Genomic DNA, 22,656 nt, shown 5'->3' on the forward strand with positions numbered 1-22,656 from the left:
TGTGGAATTGTCATTAATTACTTTTAAATGAACTATTTCATGAAATCACATGTAGACTTATGAGAAATGCATGTGTGTCAAATGTCAACTTAGATGAAGAAATAAATATATCTAGGACAATATGATATACAGGAGTTAGCCTTAGCCCATACAGTAGTTGCGAGCCTACTTAAAGCTCACAACTACATTATAGGAAGAAATATTATATGCACATGTATGCAAATGTGCTGAACCAGACATAACAAATCTTATTAGCATCAGGGCATTCATGTAGCATGAAACTTGATTTGTTCATAAGAACTATCCTTTCTCATACCAACTACTAATACATAAGCATGATAACTAGTGATGAGCGAGTATGCTCATTGCTTGGGTTTTCCCGAGCATGCTCGGATGGTCTCCGAGTATTAGGATGTGCTCGGAGATTTAGTTTTTGGTTGACTCAGCTGCATGATTTGCGGCTGCTAGACAGCTTGAATACAGGTGGGGATTCCCTAGCAACCAGGCATCCCCCACATGTATTCAGGCTGGCTAGCAGCAGAAAATCATGCAGCTGAGTCAACAAAAACTAAATCTCCGAGCAGTCACAAATACTCAGAGACCACCCGAGCAACGAGTACACTCGCTCATCACTAATGTTAACCCCTTACTTCCAGTTTTGGGGTTCTTTAAGAAATTCCCATTTTGAAAACCTGACATGTGACACTATATGTTATAATAACATTGGAATGCATTTCCTCTTCCCACTGCCTGCATATGCCCTGTAGTTTCAAAAAGACTTTTTCACCAATATTATTTATTACACAAGAAAGTGGTATGCTCTGTTAGATGCTGTATTAAGAATGCATTGTGAGCATTTTTTATGTGCTGGTTATGGTGGGGGAATAACTCTTTAAGACAATTTTTTTGTCCGAATGTTTTAAGGAGAGCCATGTGTATAAGATCTATGGTGATGTTACTAAACTGGCTTACTAGCAGCAGAAATAAAATCTGCAAATATCCTGAAAATTGTCATTGCCTGTTATTTCAAGTTAAGCTATCTAGAAAAAAAAAAGATGGCAATTGTTTTCCCAGTGTCATTCCCTACTATTTTCGTATTTCAACTTTCCCCATTACCGTTAATTGAAGAATATTGTCTAAAACTTGCAACAAACTCTACATCTAGATTAATGTCTATCCCCTACTAGTATTAATTTGAATTTGCCAAATTCTGCCCCAAAATTCCGTTCTTGTCAAATTGCAACACTGCAAAGATGCTAATTGCCCTGAAATTAAGTGCAAAGACTGCACTAAAACTCTTTTGAGCTCTGTAATGCAAAGACAGCCTCAGTAATGTCCAAGTCACCTCAACATATCTGACTAGGTGAGAACGGATGGTAACTGGTTTTAAATAACAGGCAATTTAACAACACACTGCAGTATCAGACTTGGTAAGCTATTCAAATTGGAGAAATAGTCCAAAAATAATCCAATTTTTTTTTGGGAGAGTGGCAAATGCGTGCCTTGCTGGAGTTTATACATATGCGGTGCAAACAGAAAGAGCCATGTCTTTTTTTACACAGGGTAGTGCAAAAACTATTGGTGTTTGGGGAGTGTCAAGAGTTTTTCCTTGCGTATCCTCAAGAGTGTACATTTTGCATCAGCAGTGCAGTCAATCACAATAATATGCATGAGTTGTGTGATTGGAGTGCCTGTGCAGTGGGAGCGTCAGAAGCAACACAATAGAGAATCAAGAAAGGGCAGGCAAGCAGATGTCTAGCAGCCTAGAAGCAGTAATGGCAGTTCTGGCAGCAGCAGTACAGTCTAGAGCTATAAAACACAGTTTGCAGCAAGGAGATGTGTGTCTGTGCAGTGGCAATGGCAACAGCAGAAGCAGAACAGTACAGAATTAAGACAGTGCAGGCAAGGAGATGTGTGTCAGTGTTGGGTCAGCAGCAGCAGCCCAGGCAGGAACATTACAACAGTATAGATGACATGATGGACACGGAGTAGATTTCTAATTGAGCATGGGCCATTGTGATTCTTTTGCAAAAGGCAGTACAATTCAGGTGATCTGGCATCAATTGTGGTGAACTTGGACATGTGAGAATTATAGAATCATTGATCAGCATCACTGTCAAAAAGTTTTTTCTAATATCTAATCTATGTCTCCTCCCATTCAGTTTCATCCCATTCCTTCAAGTCTTTCCTTGTGTAAATGAGAATACAGATGATCCCTCTACACTGTAACATCCCTTCAGATATTTGTAGACTGCTATTAAGTCACCTCTTAGCCTTTTTTTTGCAAGCTCAACATTCCCAGATCCTTGAACCATTCCTCATAGGACACAGTTTGCATTCTGCTCACCATCCTGGTAGCTCTTCTCTGAACTTGCTTCAGTTTTTGGATGTGGTGCCTAGAACTGGACTCAGTATTCCAGATGAGGTATGACCAAGGAGGAGTAGAGGGGATTAATAATCCTTTCTCTGTCTACTGTTAGCTATCCCTCCTATCTTTGTATAATTTTCAAATTTGATTAGTTTACTCTCAGTTCCCTTCATTTCTAAAAATGTTTAACAACACTGGGGCCGAGGCAGAACCTTGTGGTACCCCACGTGACCAACTCACGTGACCCACTTCTCTTGCTTCTCTATTTTCATTCAGAATTTGTTGTATTTGTTCTTTATTTCCACTTCTTATTGTAGGATTCTCAAAAGAATTCAATAGCTCCATAGTTTTTCCTGGACGAATATTTCCCATCCCATATTGCTCTAGTTTATAGCTCTGCTGATGAATATAGCAAGGCGTGTGCCTGTTGTTTTTTTGTTCCTGTTTTCGGAAGTTGAAACCCATCTGTATCAAATCCATCATACAAGTAATTCACTCCATGGCCATGGCAGGGCTGCCATCAGGGCATTACTGCCCTTACTGCTGTATGGGGCCTGTTGACCAGCAGTAAACAGAGGGGCCCACAGGTCCAGGGCCCCGCTTATGTGTTATGTGCTACTGTTCATCAGGCACCTGGAAGACAGCACACTTCTTGTAAGGTGATGTCTGGTCGGCAGATTCTGTTCCTCTCAGTAGGGAATCCCCCACGATCACGACTCTCCTTTTCTTCACCACAGTGCTTCTTTTTCACCGTTCAAGGGGCATCTGATTGCATAGTGGAGTGTTCTTTGAGGGAAAAGAATTTTTTTGATGTATCTCTTCATAGCTGTCCTTCATGAGAGCCTGGTAGCGGTTATTCAATGGCATGAGTGCTGACTGCCTCCTGATCCTCCTGCTTCTTTGGCTCACATGCTTCCATTTCTTTTATTGTGCAGGTACATTGAAAGTTGCTTTTCTTCGAACATTCTGAACAGTTATTATAATTCTTTTCCTGCAACATTCTTAAAAGATTCTTCTGCTCTGTTCCTTCTTTGATGAGCTTCAGCGGAGCTATTCTCTCCTGAAGTCTTTGCACCTATTCCTCTATCAGGGTCAGAAGCTTGCATTTCTGGCATGTAAAGTTTGTCTTTTCCTCTGGCAAGTCTGTAAATATATAGCATATGTTGCAGCACACCATCTGGATAATCTCCTTCTCCATGTTGAACAAAATGAATTGTTATTGAACTGTTGTAAAGATTTGACAATTTCCTTCAAGCAGCTCGATCCAGCTACACCCAAAGATCTTTAGACTCGCGGCAACGCTTCACTCTTCCCAAAATACAAATTACTCTCCTCGAGCTTCAATTCTTGGTTTTTGAGAGTATAATTTCAACATAATTTGACGACTGAACGCATCTTTTATGGACACACAAAAAGAGAACTGATGAAGCAATAGAGGTAGAGTGGGAATCGTATGGACGGCAGGAGATTAGGATGATGATGGGGCTGATGACAAAGACAATGAACTACTTGCAGGTGAAAACTGGTTCCCAGAAAGTTGATCATGAGGAGAGAGAAGGAGCCTTTCTCATCTTGCTTTCCTCATATGAGTCGGTGATGAAGTTTTATGTGCTTACGAAGTGAGGAAGTTCCTAGTCCATATGTGACAGGGTGTACTTGGCTTATTTTAGAAGCAGTCTGCACACTGGAACAGATTGGTCCTCTCGCAACGTACAAAAAAATTCCACATTCCCACACATAGGTATCGCCATCTCCAAAGCTTTCAGATACTGTCGAGCCTCCTCCACCAACAGTACGTGCGGCACCACCTCCTGACTGCAGAACAAGCATATCTTCCACCAGAGCATCTTTCAACAGCAGCATCTTTATGTTGCCGAGATAAACACCCTGCTTCTCTGACGACATCACCCCCTTGGCACCCGTCTTGTTCCCAGGTCTTGGCCACCACAGAATCATTGTCTTGGATTTAGCTGTCAATAGCCTCTGTATGGGAAATGGCATGACCTTCTTCTCCCCCATCTTATTCGAACCTCAAGATTCACCCTGCGTCAGAATGCTACTACCACTGACAGTCCCCCTACCACCATGGCTCACAGAGTCAGCAACACAGCTTTAAATTAAAATTGGGTCCTCCATCTCCTCTGGTTGGTTATCTTGTGAGTACACACGCTGGCTGTTCATTTCCTCTAAATATGCAAATTGCCTCTTCTGAGAAAAAGAGGACTTAACTCTATAGCGCCACCTGTTGGTAGTAGCGATCCTACAAGTCACAATCAACCCTTTAGCGAGTCGTGCAATATGACTTAGGATAAAAGCCAAATCAGTATCTCAATTCGCAGACACGGTGTTTCGGGCTGTTGGCCCTCATCAGTGCGAAGCATGAGAACTGATTTGGCTAGGTGAGAGGCTCTGGACTGGGGGTCTAAGGGGTAACGTTTCTCCTTATGGAGAGTGACATACCAGGTCCATTTCCTCTAATAAATAAACTGGAAGACGTTCCATTGTATTATGTTCCTTAAGCATTGTGGTGCTGTGGTTAGGGGACTAAGGGGCAGAACAGAAAAAGGTGGTATCGACAGAATGAAGATTTCACTCTGTATAACATTAAGTGTTATAGAAGCAGTGAAGGTGGACTGTGTAAAAGACCAACTCTAACTAATGGTATCACTGTCAGAAGCTATCTCATCCTGCAGTGACTGAGACGAGTGTTGTGACATACCTTTCATTATGTCCTCTGCTTACCAGGGGCACAGTAGGCCAATTTAAGCTGTGTTTCATAATGTTGCTGCCAGAAGTGTCGGTGGTGCCGCTGATAGCGGCTCCCACATTATTTGCTGAGGTATGGGTAGTTTTTTTCTCTCATGCTAACTCGCATGATGCCAGTGCCATATTTTGGTTTGACTTGTATTTTGGATCCAAGTATAGCATGTAAGTTCTTTTCCAAGATTTGTTACCAGCCACACCGAGCTAAACCTGTAAAACTTTGAAATTCAGCGCAAGGCAAGGGTTCATGTGACAACCAAAAAGACTAATGCAACATCAGCCTGCCTATCATATTGCTGCAAGTGTGAAAGTGTCTCCAATTTGACAACTTAAAGAAAAACTGTCACCAGGTTTTTGCTACCCCATTTGAAAGCAGCATAATATAAGAGCAGAGACCATGATTCCAGTGATGTATGACTTACTGGACTGCTTGCTGTCATCATTATTTTATCTGCTGCAGATCTAGCACTTATCTGATTGTTGAGTTCTGTACAAACCTGAACATACCACTGGCAGCTTTCTGCCCATATACAGTGTACACAGAAAACTCTGAATCACTGGTGTGAATGGGGTTATACATTGCTCATGAATATGGTTGATTATCTGGCAGCAAGTTTATTAGTTCTCGAATGATAATCTCCTGCTGATAAAACTGTGATTTTATCAAAACTACACTAAGCAGCCCTGAAAGTGATACTTTTCTGGAATCAGGGTCTGTGTATCTACATTATGCTGCTCTAAGATTAGGTGACAAAAACCTGGTGACAGAATCCCTTTTAACAGAATAACTAAACCAGCATGCAAAGAGTAAATTGTGTGTATAATGTTTTAACACTTCTACTTTTGTTTTTTAAAACATTATTAACCCTTAACTTAAGGTACCTTCACACTGAACGATATCGCTAGCGATCCGTGACGTTGCACCTTCCTGGATAGCGATATCGTTGAGTTTGACAGGCAGCAGCGATCAGGATCCTGCTGTGATATCGCTGGTCGGAGCAGAAAGGCCAGAACTTTATTTTGTCGCTGGATCTCCCGTAGACATCGCTGAATCGGCGTGTGTGACACCGATCCAGCGATGTCTTCACTGGTAACCAGGGTAAACATCGGGTTACTAAGCGCAGGGCCGCGCATAGTAACCCGATGTTTACCCTGGTTACCAGTGTAAATGTAAAAAAACACAAACACTACATACTTACATTCTGGTGTCTGTCCCCCGGCGCTGTGCTTCTCTGCACTGTGTCAGCGCCGGCCGGCCGGAAAGCAGAGCACAGCAGTGACGTCACCGCTCTGCTTTCCGGCTGGCGCTTACACAGTGCAGAGAAGCACAGCGCCGGGGGACAGACAGCGGAAGGTAAGTATGTAGTGTTTTTTTTTTTTACGTTTACGCTGGTAACCAGGGTAAACATCGGGTTACTAAGCGCGGCCCTGCGCTTAGTAACCCGATGTTTACCCTGGTTACCAGGGGACTTCGCATAGTTGGTCGCTGGAGAGCTGTCTGTCTGACAGCTCTCCAGCGACCACACAGCGACGCTGCAGCGATCGGGATCGTTGTCTATATCGCTGCAGCGTCGCTTAGGCTAGTTTCACACTAGCGTCGGGCCGAGGTTCCCGACGCTAGCGTTGTCCCCGTCGCACAACGGGGGCAGCGGATGCATTTTTCCAGCGCATCCGCTGCCCCATTGTGAGGTGCGGGGAAGTGCGGGGAGGTGGGGGCGGAGTTCTGGCGGAGTTCCGGCCGCGCATGCGCGGTCGGAAAAAGCGGACCGTCGGGAGCAAAAAACGTTACATGTAACGTTTTTTGCTCCCGACGGTCCGCCACAGCACGGCGCAACCGTCGCAGGACGGTTGCGACGTGTGTCATTGCGTCGCAAATGCGTCGCTAATGTTAGTCAATGCAGAAAAAACGCATCCTGCAAGAACTTTTGCAGGATGCGTTTTTTCGGCAAAACGACGCATTTGCGACGTAATGCAGTTAACGCTAGTGTGAAAGTAGCCTTAATGTGACGGTACCTTTAGATTGCTATGTTGTTTGCTAGGAACACGCGCAGTACATAATTTGCTACAACAGGTTGAAAAACATTTGTTCAACCTTAACAAGCATGCCGTATGGTAATGTGGTGTACATTTAGAGCACCAACCAAGTGGCCATTTTCTAAAAGATTTAAAACGAAAATGCAACCCCCAGCCCTTTTCAAAAAAAGAAAGAGACAAGAAAAGCTTGTAAACTGTGCATGCCAACAATGAGCACCTGCAGCAAGTCACTGTTTGTGAGTAACATAGAGATGGGTGAGCATGTTCGGCACTGCTTGATACTCGATCGAGCATTTAGGTGCTCAATTAGGTATCGAGCAGTGCTGAGTATTGTGTGGTGATCTAGTGCTTGCGTTCCTTTAATATGCTCATTTGAATCAGGATACCCAGTCACAGCAGCACAGATCATGTCTGAGGAGCCTGCAACAGCAGCATAGAGGAACTCTGGAGACATCGTCTGTGTTGCTGTGGCTGGCTCTCCTGACATCCTCTGTGCTGCTGTGGCTGGCTCTCCTGACATCCTCTGTGCTGCTGTGGCTGGCTCTCCTGACATCCTCTGTGCTGCTGTGGCTGGCTCTCCTGCCATCCTCTGTGCTGCTGTGACTGGGTCTCTGGAGGGGGCTGTGTACATATGATTGGTTGATGTAAGTGATTAGTTGATGTAGATGTGGAAAGAGGAAGATATCTCACAGTCAGTCTGACAGATAATCTGGGTCTACCGGACCCGGTCTGCCAGAAAAATTCTCAACTACTTCATTTACTTACATTATGCTTGGTACTTGAGTCGAGCATCCAAGCAGTCCGACATGCTCGATTCGAGTACCGAGTGCCTGAGCAGTTTACTACTCGCTCATCACTAGTGCACGGTTATAATATTGAACAAAAAAGTGGGCAACAAAAATAAAAATGTTTAATGACATGCACACTTTGGAGGTAGACAGTTGATATTAAATTACCCTCCTAGTTTGCAACTACAGTACATGTAAATGCAGTTACTAGAGTGTTGTATCGTTACTGCCTTATATTACAGATCAATTAATTCACAGTCACACTGACTATACAGGTACAGCACTTCCCTATCTCACTTGATTCCTTGGATAATTATTCATAGAATGACTACCATTCCCATTTTCCATGTGCATCATTTAGTGCAGTATTTAACCACAATCCAGTTTTGTCCTTATTCTGCCCCTAGGTGGATTGTACGATCTGACTTCTATCCATATGCTGTAAAAGCATAAAATGGCACTGCTTGTCTGGTACTCATCTTTTATACTAGCCTTAATAGTGCTCCCTGATTTGCTGTGCTAGACCATGTGATGTGATAGATTATGAGGAAGCCCACCTAGCCATGACTGATGTCTTCATCATCATACAAAATGGGAGCAGGCATTTTTTTATTGCGGTCACTCCATGCAAAGTGTTCCAATTCACAGGGATCTGCGAATTTCAGGAAAATTCCACTATAAGACAATTCTCTGTGGATCAGTGGGATTGTGTCTATTCCCTACTAATGGCCACAGCTGTTAACTACGACAAGTGTTGGTTCACTATGAAATTACCATCAGTATTACTAGTTGTACGAAACCACTGAACCTTGGCTACTAACTCAATCCATACGATAATTGCAGATACTCTATACAGTGAAGGAAATCATCATTTGATCCCTTGCTGATTTTGTCATTTTGTATTTCTTCCATGTTCTTACTATTCGACCAACAGCTGTTTCCTTCTCACCCAGCATCTTACTTATGGTTTTGCAGCCGATTCCAGGTTTGTGCAGGTCTATGATCTTGTCCCTGACTTCCTTATAAAGCTCTTTGGTCTTGCCCATGTTGTAGAGGTTAGAGTCTGACTGATTAATTGAGCCTGTGGACAGGAGTCTTTTATAAAGGTGACTATGTAAGACAGCTGTCTTTAATGCAGGTAACGAGTTGTTGATTAGTAGAGTCTAACTGGTCTGTAGGAGCCAGAACTCTTAATGGTTGGTAGGGGATCAAATACTTATTTCTCACTGCAAAATGCAAATACATTCATAGAATTTATACAATGTGATTTTCTGGATTTTATTTTTGATATTCTATCTCTCAATGTTAAACTTAACCTACCCTTAACATTATAGACTGTTCATGTCTTTGTCAGTGGGCAAACTTAAAAAAATCAGCAAGGGATCAAATACTTATTTAGTTGACTGTACTGTATATCTCACATATTCATGTCTGTTCTAACTCACTGTCCCTTGAGAAAGACAGCAATGCTTGTGAATAGTATATTCACTGATAGCTAGCTTCTTGGAGCTCTACACAGCTGAACTTCTCTGTTGATGAGAAGGTCATTTTATCTTGGTTTAATATTAATGCAGGAAGACATGTATTGGGTCTTGGCAACCAACGTTTATTGAAAATGAAAAGGAAATATGACTTTGCTTGTATACCGCCTAATTGTTACTCTACTTATATTTTTTTATCACGACCATTACCTAGTGATCCTTCTTGCTTCCAGGTGACTAGGAGAATCTCTTCTGCGCTTTTTCATAGGTGAATAAGAGCTGCGTCTTGCCCTCTGACCTCCTTTCCGAGTTTCCTTTTCAGCAGAATCATACTTGCCGCTTCTCTCTCGAACTCTGTTGGAATTAATTTAGAATTGTGATATGCAAAAGAATATACTTTTAATAATGAAGACAGTAAAATTCATACTGCAATTGAATCTGTTCTTTTACTTCAATATTGATTTTTATATCTTGTTTTCATTGGAGAGTAGGATGTTCATACAATAAACTCAATAATTTCACGAAGGTTGACAAAGGATAGAAACTGAGATTTGTGCAAAATATCTTAATAAGCTGAAATCTCACACCAAGCGCTGGCACATTTAGATTTGTTTTACCTGCTATGAGCAGATGTCAGATTTGCACAAACTTTTTCCATAATTAACTATTGCAACATACACCAATGACTACATTGGAGAGAGCAGACCATACCAACTTTTCTTCAGAATATTTGATGTCCAGTCTAATGTCACATTTTAAAGTCATGTTTTACTTCAAAAATTGATATACACATATTGAGCAATATATGCTATTATAAAGATGATAAAAAGCTCTTTTATGACTCCACCAATTTGTAATATTTCCCGTGGAACACATTTTGAATAAGCAACTAACATTAAAGCTAGGATCGGGTGTCCATGTTAGAACTAAGTCATTTGAAACTGCTGATTTATTAAAGATTGGTCAATTATCTAATGTGTATGGGCCCTTCTGACTCTTCTGACAGTTGAGGTCAGAGAGGTTGAAAGATTGGACATGCTGAATTCTAACACCCAATCTTTTAGTTTTAAGCGGCGACAAGCAGCAGTCAAACTATACTTGGCCAAATAGAAAGGTGTTGGGAGAGATATTGGTCAACCAATCTGCTTATGGGCAACCTAAGTAAACACTTGCTGGTCAGCTTATTGCAATCAGCAGCATGTTGCATGCAAAGTGGCCGTTGAGCGGTAGGCAGTTGAGTGGCTTGTTACTAAACTTATACAGGAAAGCATAAAATACAGGGTGGGCCATTTATATTGATACACCTAAATAAAATGGGAATGGTTGGTGATATCAACTTCCTGTTTTTGGCACATTAGTATATATATTGTTATATATATTGTTTTTCTTGTGAAATTCTCAATAAGTTTGATGTGTCACATGACCCTCTTCCCATTGAAAAAAATAAAGTTGGATCCAAAATGGCCGACTTCAAAATGGTCGCCATGGTCACCATCCATCTTGAAAAGTCTTCCCCCTCCCATATACTAATGTGCCACAAACAGGAAGTTGATATCACCAACCATTCCCATTTTATTTAGGTGTATCCATATAAATGGCCCACCCTGTAGATTGTCTGACTCAGAAACATCTCAACAGTACAACACAGCATCATGTGGACATGAACAAAATATGGCCCAACAAATTATCAAGTTGGTATAACCTACTGTAACTCCGTGACCTAATAAAAGTATAAACACTATTGAACTCATTGAATAAATAATGGCCGGGAATTTTGGCAGTTTAACAAAGTACCTGCTGGGACTGTAGCGAGAATAACTAGGGCTTCTTCTTGTTCGTGAATTTCTGCTACCAGTGCTCTTACGGGCTGATTTAGAGGAATAGCTGGGAGATCTTGAGTATGACCTGCAATGATTTATCCGGATTATGTTAAAAAGCAGGATGAAAAATGCCACCAGATTTGAACATTTATCACCTACAACAATTTATAGATGGAAACTGGGGCAGACACAGACAGCAAAGGAGTCCTTAGCAAGAACAAAATATGGGTCCCATGCTCTCCAAACTCTCATCGCAGAGCACCCTTTTATGTATCTCTAATAACAATAAAGATGATTGAATCTTTGAAAATCAAATTAGCTATCTTTCATGAATTGCAATACTGCAAGGCCACTAATAGTCCTGAAATCATTTTTGTAACCCTCTGAGGTCTTCTAGAACTGTATGCAACCTTTTTTTACACTTTTTTGACACAAACACAGCCTTGGTAATGTCAAAGTAGCCTCACCATGGAGACAGATGGTAATTCTATATTAGCCAACAGCCCATTTAATAATACAGTGCACTGAAACACTTTTCATGTGTTTTTTATGTAAAATTTGACTAGTAAAATAAAGTTGGCAACCCACACACATTTTATGAGGCAGATCGTCACAGTTTAATGTTTGGATTTTGGGGAATTGTCTTTTGTATTTTTAAAAACAATTCTTATTCTCTTCACGAAAACGATTTGACAAGAAATGATCAAACTGACACTGATTTCAGATTTTTCCTCTGTTAAAAAAATATTGTGCTGCCTTGCTGCTGCTCTCTAGTGCATTATCAGTGAAGAAAAAATGCAACTGTAATTCAAATGTAGCAAGACAGATGCCAGCTGCATCATACACACTGAGTCTGTCACTACTTCATGCACCTCTGCTGGTACCACTGCTATCTCTCATTCTCTTTATCAATTGAATCTCTGTATTGTTCACAGACTACTACACTTGATCTTATTTACTGCTGCAGCTATACATCACATTACTGTCTGTAGTACTTGTTCAATGTTTTATGTTTTCCTCTCTATTGCTGAGCTGTGAGTTTTGATGTCCTCTCACTATCTTAGATCACCCTAACATGGCTATTGCATTCCTTTTCTAAGTTTTTATATAGGCTATGATAGTCCCTTTTGATTGGCTCCTCTATACTATGTGATGTGATAGCTGCACGTCATTATGGGGAATCCCATGCGATCTTGCCTGAGGTCATGCTAGCCTTCTGTGGCTGATGCCATCTTCTGCAGCGTGTAAAGGGGAGAAAGCATTTTTTTTTGGTGATTAGTACGAATCAAATCACAAATTGTTCTAGTCCTCTTGGATCTGTGAATTTCATAAAATTCTATTCAAATTGATTCCGCATCAAATTGATGTGCTCATTACTACTCCCTAATAATTATGAGCCATAAATTTGGCTTACAATTATACACAATCTAATAGGCAGCAAAAAGTTTCTTTGAATGTGGCAGCACGTCCTCTAACTTAATAGGCCTTTATGCAGCTGCACAAGGCCACATATATGTTTTCTACAATGTGGTCATAGGCTTCTTAAATGACCACAACGGGCATAAAAATGTAGTCTGCGGGAGATAGTGAACAAGAATGATTGAAATCAAGCAGCTTTGTTGCACAAATTAGAGAGCTCCAATTTTTTACATATTTGAGACTTTAGAAAAATTATTATTAGAAAATGCATTATTTTAATTACATCTGGGTATTTTATCTATCCACCATACCCAGTTTTACTAGAAAAAAAACAGCCTTATAAATTCTTAGGACCAAGAGTTTTAAGTCTGGTAGCCTAGGTTCTTATCTAAAAAGATTGGCATGTTGCTGCATTTGAGCTCACACAATTTGATGAAACTGTGCTTTTTAAGCTCCTCAATTTTGTCTATTCAATACAGCAGTAATGCAGTTCAAAATTCATATTTCGGTGGTTCATGTATATCTTAGCCCTCTCAAGATGGCAGTTGTATTTGTTTGTTTGTATGCTAGTGCATATAGTAGGCCGTACTTCGGTGAACATACCTTCTACCTGAAGAGATAGACCTGCTTCGAGACTTTGGGTCTGAAGATGACCTATAATAAGAGGAATAAGAGCTGATGGAGTGACTTGAGCTACGGGAGTAAGACCTTCTGGTGCTTTTGTATGAAGAGCTCCGTGACCGATGTCTGTGTACAGATGTTCTGTCAGGTGAGATGTCACATACTCTTTTGTGTTCCTTAAGGCAGCCAAGACAAGAGGACAAATCTCTGAAGAAAAAATAGACCCAACTCTTATTTTATACATAGCAAAGAATTAAACCCTGTTGAAAAATGTGGTAAGTTGAGAATATGGACAATTCATTTACTTTAGGAAACCTCTGTTTTAATAGAAAAGCATTTGTATAAGCCATCATGACAACTAGTATATCAATGTAGCCTTCAACATTTTCACATTTCTTCACCTTTTTGCCTGCGTCCTTGACTCTTCCAAATGATGTGATGAAACTTTACTAAAGGAAAAACAACTGGCAGATGAATTCCCTGAATCAGAGATGTTGTCACTGTGACCATTTGGAGTCTTCGTGGATGAAGGGACGTGTCCATAACCCTGATGAATAGGACTCTCTTTGTCCTGGTTAATCTTCAACACAGAGGAACTTGCCTGCATCGAGGGAGGGGTGCATATATCATTCCCCGAATCATACTCGTTTGAGACATCCTTCTGACAACCTCCATGATTTTCTGCTGTGACCAAAAGGCCAGGGACTGATTGGGAAATCTGAAAACACAAAAGAGTGTTGACATAGATGGAACCCAACACTGTAAAGCAACTTGTCACAGTCACTTTCCAGAATTAATTTTTTAAATTCTGTATACATATACTGTATATTTTATTAACTGGAAAGAAATAAAAGAGAGAACAAAAACAGAAGAGAGGGCAGTGGAAAATGAAAAAGAAATAGGAGAAAATAAAAAATATATGTACAGAAAGTAAACAGAGGTGCCTGCAGACAGTGAGAGCTGCAATGATACCGACACCATGCACGATTTTGGCATGCACCCATAGAAAGAGAATGAGACTCAGAGTGAGAAAGAAAAAAGGTACTGCTGTAAATGTAATGAGTTTTTTCTCTGATTAAACATTGGCAGGGTAAATGGGACTCAGGCTTCAGAGGAGAATTGCTACATTTAATGTAGCTGTTATCAAGTACAATTGTGAACAATGTGTCCTACAGATTTAATTAGAGTCTTGAAAGAGACAAAGCCGCACCTTTCTGTGTAGTAGAGGCTTAGCAGTCAGCCAGATTGGGGAAAGTGCTATGGTCACGTCATTTTTCTTTTTGCATTTTTTTTTAATACAGACGTTAAGAAATTATGATACTTGAAAGTAACTTCCTGTAAAATTACTGATAGATGGAAAAAATCATTAAGAATAAGAAAAGTTGAAGTTTGTTCTTTCTAGAACAATGTTGGACACGGTAATATTGATGCACTGATAGCAAATTATTAAAATATTACCACACTACCTTATCCCACCCTAAATCTATGCTTGTGTCTTAAATAAGTATTAGCTACTTTTCACTATGGCACTTGTCCTGTAGCTTGTACTGTATATATCTTATCTATCCAATTTCTTCAGTGTACTAGTATCTTAAAATAATATGTTACAGAAACGTAGAATAATAAAATAGTAGAATTGGGAGGGACTTCCTGGGTCATCTGGTCCAACCCCTGCTCAATGCATGATACACTAAATCATCAAAGACAGATGTCTGTCCAGCCTATGTTTGAAGACTTCCATTAAAGGAGAAATCACCACCTCTCGGGGCAGTCTGTTCTACTCATTTATCACTCTCACTGTCAATAGGTTTTTTTCTAATATCTAATCTGTGGCTTCTCCAATTCAGCTTCATCCCATTGCTTCTCGTCTTTCCTTGTGCAAATGAGAATAAAGCTGATCCCTCTACAGTATGACAGCCCTTGAGATTTTTGTAGACAGCTATTAAGTCTCCTCTTGGTCTCCTTATGTTAGTACCCACAATCGATAGTAATTTATTATATCTATTCTATAGATCTTGCTTTTCAGCTCCGCTCCATTGGAGCAGAGATGTCATCTGAAAATGTGGCTTAGTCTGTTATCCCATATGTATTGGAAGCTCCAATGGAGACTTAGTGATATTTCTTTGAAAAATTAGCACAGCACAGAATAGAAAACAAATGTGTCTGACCCAGATGTGAACGGTGCCTTATCTACACCTGAGGTAATCTGAGTCACACCTCCTATCTCATCATTGGTCAGGAATGCTGTTCTCCATTCCCCTGGCGTTTGAGCTGTGTTGATAGACTTGCATCATACTCAACAGTTAATCCCTGGCTACCCATAAAGTCACTGCTTAGAGAGTTGATTTCCAGTACAATAAGGCAGAGTGATTGTAAAGTAAAGATTACTAGACCATTAGTGAAAAAAAATGAACATCAAGCAGTTGCCTTACATATACTGAGGCAAATGAGGCTTAGTTTAAAAGGATTCTCCAGGAATGTGATAAAATGACCCCCATCGCGTACGGTAATTCAAAAGGCTTCTGTACTCTTCCCATGTCAGGATGGATTCCAATTTGAAGATTCATAGCTTCCTGACCTGTGTCTCAACTGACAGATAAGCACATATACCATAGTTGCTGGAGTAGAGCTGTGAAAGGAGAAGAAATAAATCTTCTCTTCAACTGGTTGCACAATGAGGACTCAGGCTGCAGAAAAAAATCCTTTATTTCTTCTCCTGATCCAGCCCATCTCCACAGCTCATAAAGTTACATGTGCTTAAGATAAAGGTCTTCTGTCATTAATACACAGGTCTAAGGAGCTGTGTATCTTCAGTCTGCAGCCAGTTCTGACACGAGTAGGACACGCTACCATTTGAATTACGTGATTAAGGCCATTTTATTACATTCTTCTAGAGCCCCTGTAAGAGAAATTGTCAAAATTATTTTGCATAAAAAGCCCCAAATAAGACAATATTTTTCCATTTATCATCTGTTTTAGTTGCCTTAATAACAACACTCACATGTACATAAGATGCCATCCTGGTAACACATACTATTTGCTTACTTTTCACTTTCTGATTATTGATTAGCTTCTCTCGTCTTTCAGCAACTGTTAAAGAGATTGTTCACTGTTTAATGATTGATGACCTATCCCTATGATAGGTCATATAATTGTCTAATAGGTTGGGGTCTGACACCCATCACACCTGCTGCTAAGCTGGCTACGGTGTCTGCTGGCTCAGGCCAGAAATGTTTAATTGTGGAGCAGCTACACAATCGAGCATTTCCTGTCGGTGGTTACCGCTGACACCGAGAACAGCTGATTGTTGGGGGTGCTGGGTGTCGGACCCCAACCGATCAGACATTCATGACCTATCCTAAAGATAGGTCATCAATGATAAAGTAGTGGACAACAGCTATATTTATAAGCTGTTATTGTAAATCTAAGACTATGCCAAGCTACTATTGATTCAGTATCTCTGTCCATTAAAAAAAGAATCTTGCTCATACAGCAATAATTAAGATTCATTTTCCCTTTTATTCTAAAAACTTAATTGCTCATGCTACTACCACAAATGAAAATCTGCTTACATTTATGGGCTTTTGGATGCCTATAACCTTACGCCTTAAATTATGAATGTTGATGAACATATTTTGACCACATAAAAGCCTGCCTGTACCATTTGTAATGCAATATCCACTTCCGATCACTTCAATGTTCATATAGGCCCAGATAAAATAATAAACTTACAAATATATGCAAAATCCTTTCATTTTTTCATTGATATCCATATTGCAATATACAATTTAAACAATATAGGCCACCCTTTAATGGTTGCATTTCTTTGTGGGTTTTTACAGACTATAGAAAGGGGGTAAAATCTCCATAACTATCTGCCTACCTTAACAATGTCAGCCAATATTTGAATATGGATATCTGACTACAGACTGTTGTAAAACTGTAGGTTTATGAAGAAAGGAAGATAACTATTTTGAAATAGAATATGATTAAAAATATATTGGAGAGGTAATTTTCCAAAAGATGTAGCACATTAATGTTTTCTAGTCTCTCCTGCTTTCTTTCTAGTATTTTAATTTTTCTTATTTCATTATAATTATCCACATGATTTATTCACGAAATGTATTCAGTAAGATATCGTGAAGGCTAAATATCCAGTATAATAAGAACATAGAGGCAAATTCTATTGTTAAACTTGTCAGGCGGTGTGTTATGTGAATTGCTATGTTTTCCATGCCAAGAGGGAAGTTTTTTAAGGTTTGTAGAGTTTTCACATATTTAAAGAACAAGCAGTTTCATGAGATGGGAGCCATGTTTCAGTTGTATTGCTGACAACCCTGAATTTGAAATGAAGAAAAAGCCTTTACAACCTGTTTAACCTGTTGTACATCTTTGTCTGTAGCCTGGATAAGTTACCTTCAGTAGTGCAGTGTTACCCCATAACTAATACAGAGCCAATTTTTCTGGTAAAATGACAGACACTATTATAAAACCTTGACACTCCAAATTAAGTTAGGTTTTTTAGGCTTATTGGTGTCTGCCACTTGACACATACATCAAATAAACATTTTCAGTTTCCTTTTCCTTTCATGGAACAGAAAACTGAAAATGTGTAGCACAGATGTGAACCCCGCATTAGATCTTTCACAATGGGTTTCACATGCCACAGGGACTGTAAAAATAAAAGGGCTTTCTATCCATGGGATCTGCATTTATTTGGAGAACAGGGCCCTATTATGAGTGGTTAGGAATGCGGAGGTAGATACATATATGTGACTCTTTAAGGTGTTAAAGGGGTCATCTAATTTTGGCCGTGATGGCATATCTGGCAAAAATGGATGTCCTGCTGCTAAGACCTCCATCTATTTGATGAATGGGGTCCCATCTCATGCTGCCAGGAATGGAGAAGAGGTTACCACACAGGTGCTCCTCTTTCCATCCACTTGTATTGGTATTCCAAAATTTGCCAAGCATGGTCACCTTTTCTTTAGTGACAGCACAAAATAGGCATGTCCAAAATAGAACAACCCTTTTAAGAAAAGCAAAAAACAGACCGAAGACCTCAATGTCATTTTCTCCTCAAAGTGATGGAATAAAAGGAGACAAGTGGAAGTGATAAGGTCTCTATCCTCGTGTTCACTAACAATAGAAAATAGAGATCTGTCTGCTTTTGTGTACAGACAGAAAATGTTCCTTTTATGAAGGCTTTTCGCATGGCACACAGACAGTTATATCGGTGTACTTTGCAGGAAATAATGAACATGAACAGACACACTGAGTTTATAATCCTTGGCATAAATTAGGACAAATATGTAAAGTAATGCTAGGACAAAAGATGGTATCTGACTACATTTGAAGATATCTTTGCAGTATGATTTGCTAGATGTTCTCCATAAAGATCCTTATCTGAAACTTTCATGTTGTTTGATGTGATGCTGAAAGCTATTTGCTGCAACTACTTCGTTCTGGAAAGACTCATCCATCCAATGTCACATAAGACTGTCCCATCAAATACAGTGCACCCTGACATGTAATACAACAGGATTGGGTGACGATTGAATATTTTCTGCATATTAGATACATTATTTTCAGGGATAATGGTTAAAAGATAAGTGTACATGTGTTCAAGTTGTGAAACTCTGTCTATCTATTTATCTAACTATCTATCTATACAAAAAAATCAAGCAGCACAGGCAAAAGTGCAGTTCTAGGTGCCAGCTCAAAGTTTGCAAACAACCAACCTATAGTACATAAAAATGAAAAAAAGTGGGCAGCAAAAAATAGCAAATTCCATGCAAAAACTGGTGTAATTACTAGCAAATGTGAACACACGGCAACATATCAAGCTGGACCAAGGCTCACTTTCTCATGTCCTGAAACATCGCCATTTGTTAACAAGGCCAATACATACACCAGTTTTTTTTACATGGAATGTTCTACTTAGTTCTTTTTTTTTCATCCATCCACCATTTTTTCTGATACATAGTGGTACCTTGAGGGAGAAGATGCCAATAATAATTTCACAAAATTGGCAGAATGTGTTTTAATCCCGCTGAAGAAGAAGCCTGGCCTCAGTGACCGATGTTTTTTCTCAGTACATAGATGCTCTTAAAAACATTGCTGCTGTACAATTGGTCTTGCAAGTCCTGCGGAGAAGGCTCAAACAACTGTTTGCTTTCACCATATTTATGTGTCACTTTTAATAGCCGTGTATTTAAATCTGTGCCATGACTTGAAATCTGCTCAAGGTCACAGTAATTACAAGCTTCCTACACAGCGGCTGAAAGTCACAATTAGTGTGATGTTCGATAAACACAGCATTCAAATGATTGCAGCGACCCTGTAAGGTTGCAGTGATTAAACCAAACAAATGAAAGCAGAGAGCAAATAATACAAAGCTGGCTCTTTATTAGAGGAATTAAACTGGCTGGTATGTCTATCATTTTCTAGCATTTCCTTGTATTTTTATCCCTAATACTTTTTTTTAATATCAGAAGGATGAACATTATGGATTGCCGAGTCCCGATTGAATAAAGCATTCAGTTGTCATTGATTATGTACAATCATATAGGGCTATTAAATTACATTTATTTCACATATTGATAGAATGTACGGTCATGCACATTTCCAATATATAAAATTGTTTATATACCTTTCTAATCTACCAGTTCAGTAGAAACTTGTTTCTGCACAGTCTAATCGTATAACACATGCACGTACCCTGGGTAGTGCATCCATGGGCTAAGCGAATGAGGCAGAATGTGGCATTATGTGATCTCCTATAAGTCATTTGAAGCCAAGGATCCAGTTTAAAGGAACCTCACAGCTGATACATGTTGACCAAATCATGGATCAGACATTGGATGCATGGACAGGTGGGTCCCCAGAGGTTTTAGGGAAAGACCTGTCACTCAAAGTGTGCGAGAAGGGAGAAGCTGGAGGGACCCTCCCGTCCAGTTAGTTTCCCATGCAGCTTGGTTCCCGGCAGCTTTCAAAGTATGTTATTCTCTGAAATGCCGCACCAGGTGTCTGATACATGCTGCCCGTGGTTTGGGCACTACAGTCATGGCCAAAAGTATTGACACCCCTGCAATTCTGTCAGATAATACTCAGTTTCTTCCTGAAAATGATTGCAAACACACATTCTTTGGTATTATTATCTTCATTTAATTTGTCTTAAATGAAAAAACACAAAAGAGAATGAAGCAAAAAGCAAAACATTGATCATTTCACACAAAACTCCAAAAATGGGCCAGACAAAAGTATTGGCACCCTCAGCCTAATACTTGGTTGCATAATCTTTAGCCAAAATAACTGCGACCAACCGCTTCCGGTAACCATCAATGAGTTTCTTACAATGCTCTGCTGGAATTTTAGACCATTCTTCTTTGGCAAACTGCTCCAGGTCCCAGATATTTGAAGGGTGCCTTCTCCAAACTGCCATTTTTAGATCTCTCCACAGGTGTGCTATGGGATTCAGGTCTGGACTCATTGCTGGCCACCTTAGAAGTCTCCCGTGCTTTCTCTCAAACCATTTTCTAGTGTTTTTTGAAGTGTGTTTTGGGTCATTGTCCTGCTGGAAGACCCATGACCTCTGAGGGAGACCCAGCTTTCTCACACCCTACATTATGCTGCAAAATTTGTTGGTAGTCTTCCGACTTCATAATGCCATGGACACGGTCAAGCAGTCCAGTGCCAGAGGCAGCAAAGCAACCCCAAAACATCAGGGAACTTCCGCCATGTTTGACTGTAGGGACCGTGTTCTTTTCTTTGAATGCCTCTTTTTTTCTCCTGTAAACTCTATGTTGATGCCTTTGCCCAAAAAGCTCTACTTTTGTCTCATCTGACCAGAGAACATTCTTCCAAAACGTTTAGGCTTTTTTCAGGTAAGTTTTGGCAAACTCCAGCCTGGCTTTTTTATGTCTCGGGGTAAGAAGTGGGGTCTTCCTGGGTCTCCTACCATACAGTCCCTTTTCATTCAGACGCCGAAGGATAGTACAGGTTGACACTGTTGTACCCTCGGACTGCAGGGCAGCTTGAACTTGTTTGGATGTTAGTCGAGGTTCTATATCCAACATCCGCACAATCTTGCCTTGAAATCTCTTGTCAATTTTTCTTTTACGTCCACATCTAGGGAGGTTAGCCACAGTGCCATGGGCTTTAAACTTCTTGATGACACTGCGCAGGGTAGACACAGGACCATTCAGGTCTTTGGAGATGGACTTGTAGCCTTGAGATTGCTCATGCTTCTTCACAATTTGGTTTCTCAAGTCCTCAGACAGTTCTTTGGTCTTCTTTCTTTTCTCCATGCTCAACGTGGTACACACAAGGACACAGGACAGAGGTTGAGTCAACTTTAATCCATGTCAACTGGCTGCAAGTGTGATTTAGTTATTGCCAACACCTGTTAGGTGCCACAGGTAAGTTACAGGTGCTGTTTATTACACAAATTAGAGAAGCATCACATGATTTTTCGAACGGTGCCAATACTTTTGTCCACCCCTTTTTTATGTTTCGTGTGGAATTATATCCAATTTGGCTTTAGGACAATTATTTTTGTGTTTTTTCATTTAAGACAAATTAAATGAAGATAATAATACCAAAGAATTTGTGTTTGCAATCATTTTTAGGAAGAAACTGAGTATTACCTGACAGAATTGCAGGGGTGTCAATACTTTTGGCCATGACTGTATATGTAGGTTCCCTTTAACAAAAAAGGCCAGGAGAAGTGTCACAATATATAGGCAGGACACATTGTCTTCTTTAGTCCCCGGAATCATATTCAGATAGAGACAGTAATGGATGTCTCATGTGTATTCACCCAATACATTACTTATGACTTGTAATGCAGGATGTTCTCGCATCAAGGGATCATGTGATTGAAACAATTCAGCATTCTTCAAATGTTTCTATGGTTTCCAATTTCTAATGTTATATATTCAGAATATTTTGTCACACTGCAATGAACATCAAGAGATGGCCACATTTAAACACATATAGCATTTAAATATCCCAGCAGAGTATCATTCTTATTTTCAAAGTTGGTCATATCACACTAAACACTACACTGTACACACTGTATAGCTGACAAGAAATGCGAGGAGGCACACGTTAGCCTATGGAAACATTACACAAGCCACATCCATGGGAAATATCTTTTGCTGTATTAATTTTACTTTGTTTTACAGCACCATTAATTCCATAGCACTTTACAAACATTATCGGCACTGCCCCCATTGGGGCTCACAATGTACCTTCCCTATCAGTATGTCTTTGGAGTGTGAGAGGAAACCGGAGAACCTGGAGGAAACCCACGGGGAGAACATACTAGCTCCTTGCAGATGTTGTCCTTGGAGGGACCC

At 40.1% G+C, this 22,656-nt stretch overlaps 1 protein-coding gene across 6 annotated transcripts in view; it reads right to left on the reverse strand.

Moving 5' to 3' along the window:
* The window catches only part of SRRM4 (serine/arginine repetitive matrix 4), a 201,441-nt gene that overhangs the window by 7,521 nt on the left and 171,264 nt on the right, over positions 1-22,656 (reverse strand). For 5 of the 6 annotated variants that reach the window (XM_077292100.1, XM_077292124.1, XM_077292106.1 and 2 more), the window contains 4 exons: positions 13,696-14,012; positions 13,277-13,501; positions 11,229-11,339; positions 9,645-9,788 (listed from right to left, as the gene is read on the reverse strand). In XM_077292100.1, coding sequence (XP_077148215.1) covers positions 9,645-9,788; positions 11,229-11,339; positions 13,277-13,501; positions 13,696-14,012 — 797 coding nt within the window. The remainder of the gene's footprint in view (positions 1-9,644; positions 9,789-11,228; positions 11,340-13,276; positions 13,502-13,695; positions 14,013-22,656) is intronic. The other variant, XM_077292129.1, reaches the window with a different exon arrangement.

Source organism: Ranitomeya variabilis, chromosome 1 (assembly GCF_051348905.1).
Source record: "Ranitomeya variabilis isolate aRanVar5 chromosome 1, aRanVar5.hap1, whole genome shotgun sequence".
NCBI classification, from domain to species: domain Eukaryota; kingdom Metazoa; phylum Chordata; class Amphibia; order Anura; family Dendrobatidae; genus Ranitomeya; species Ranitomeya variabilis.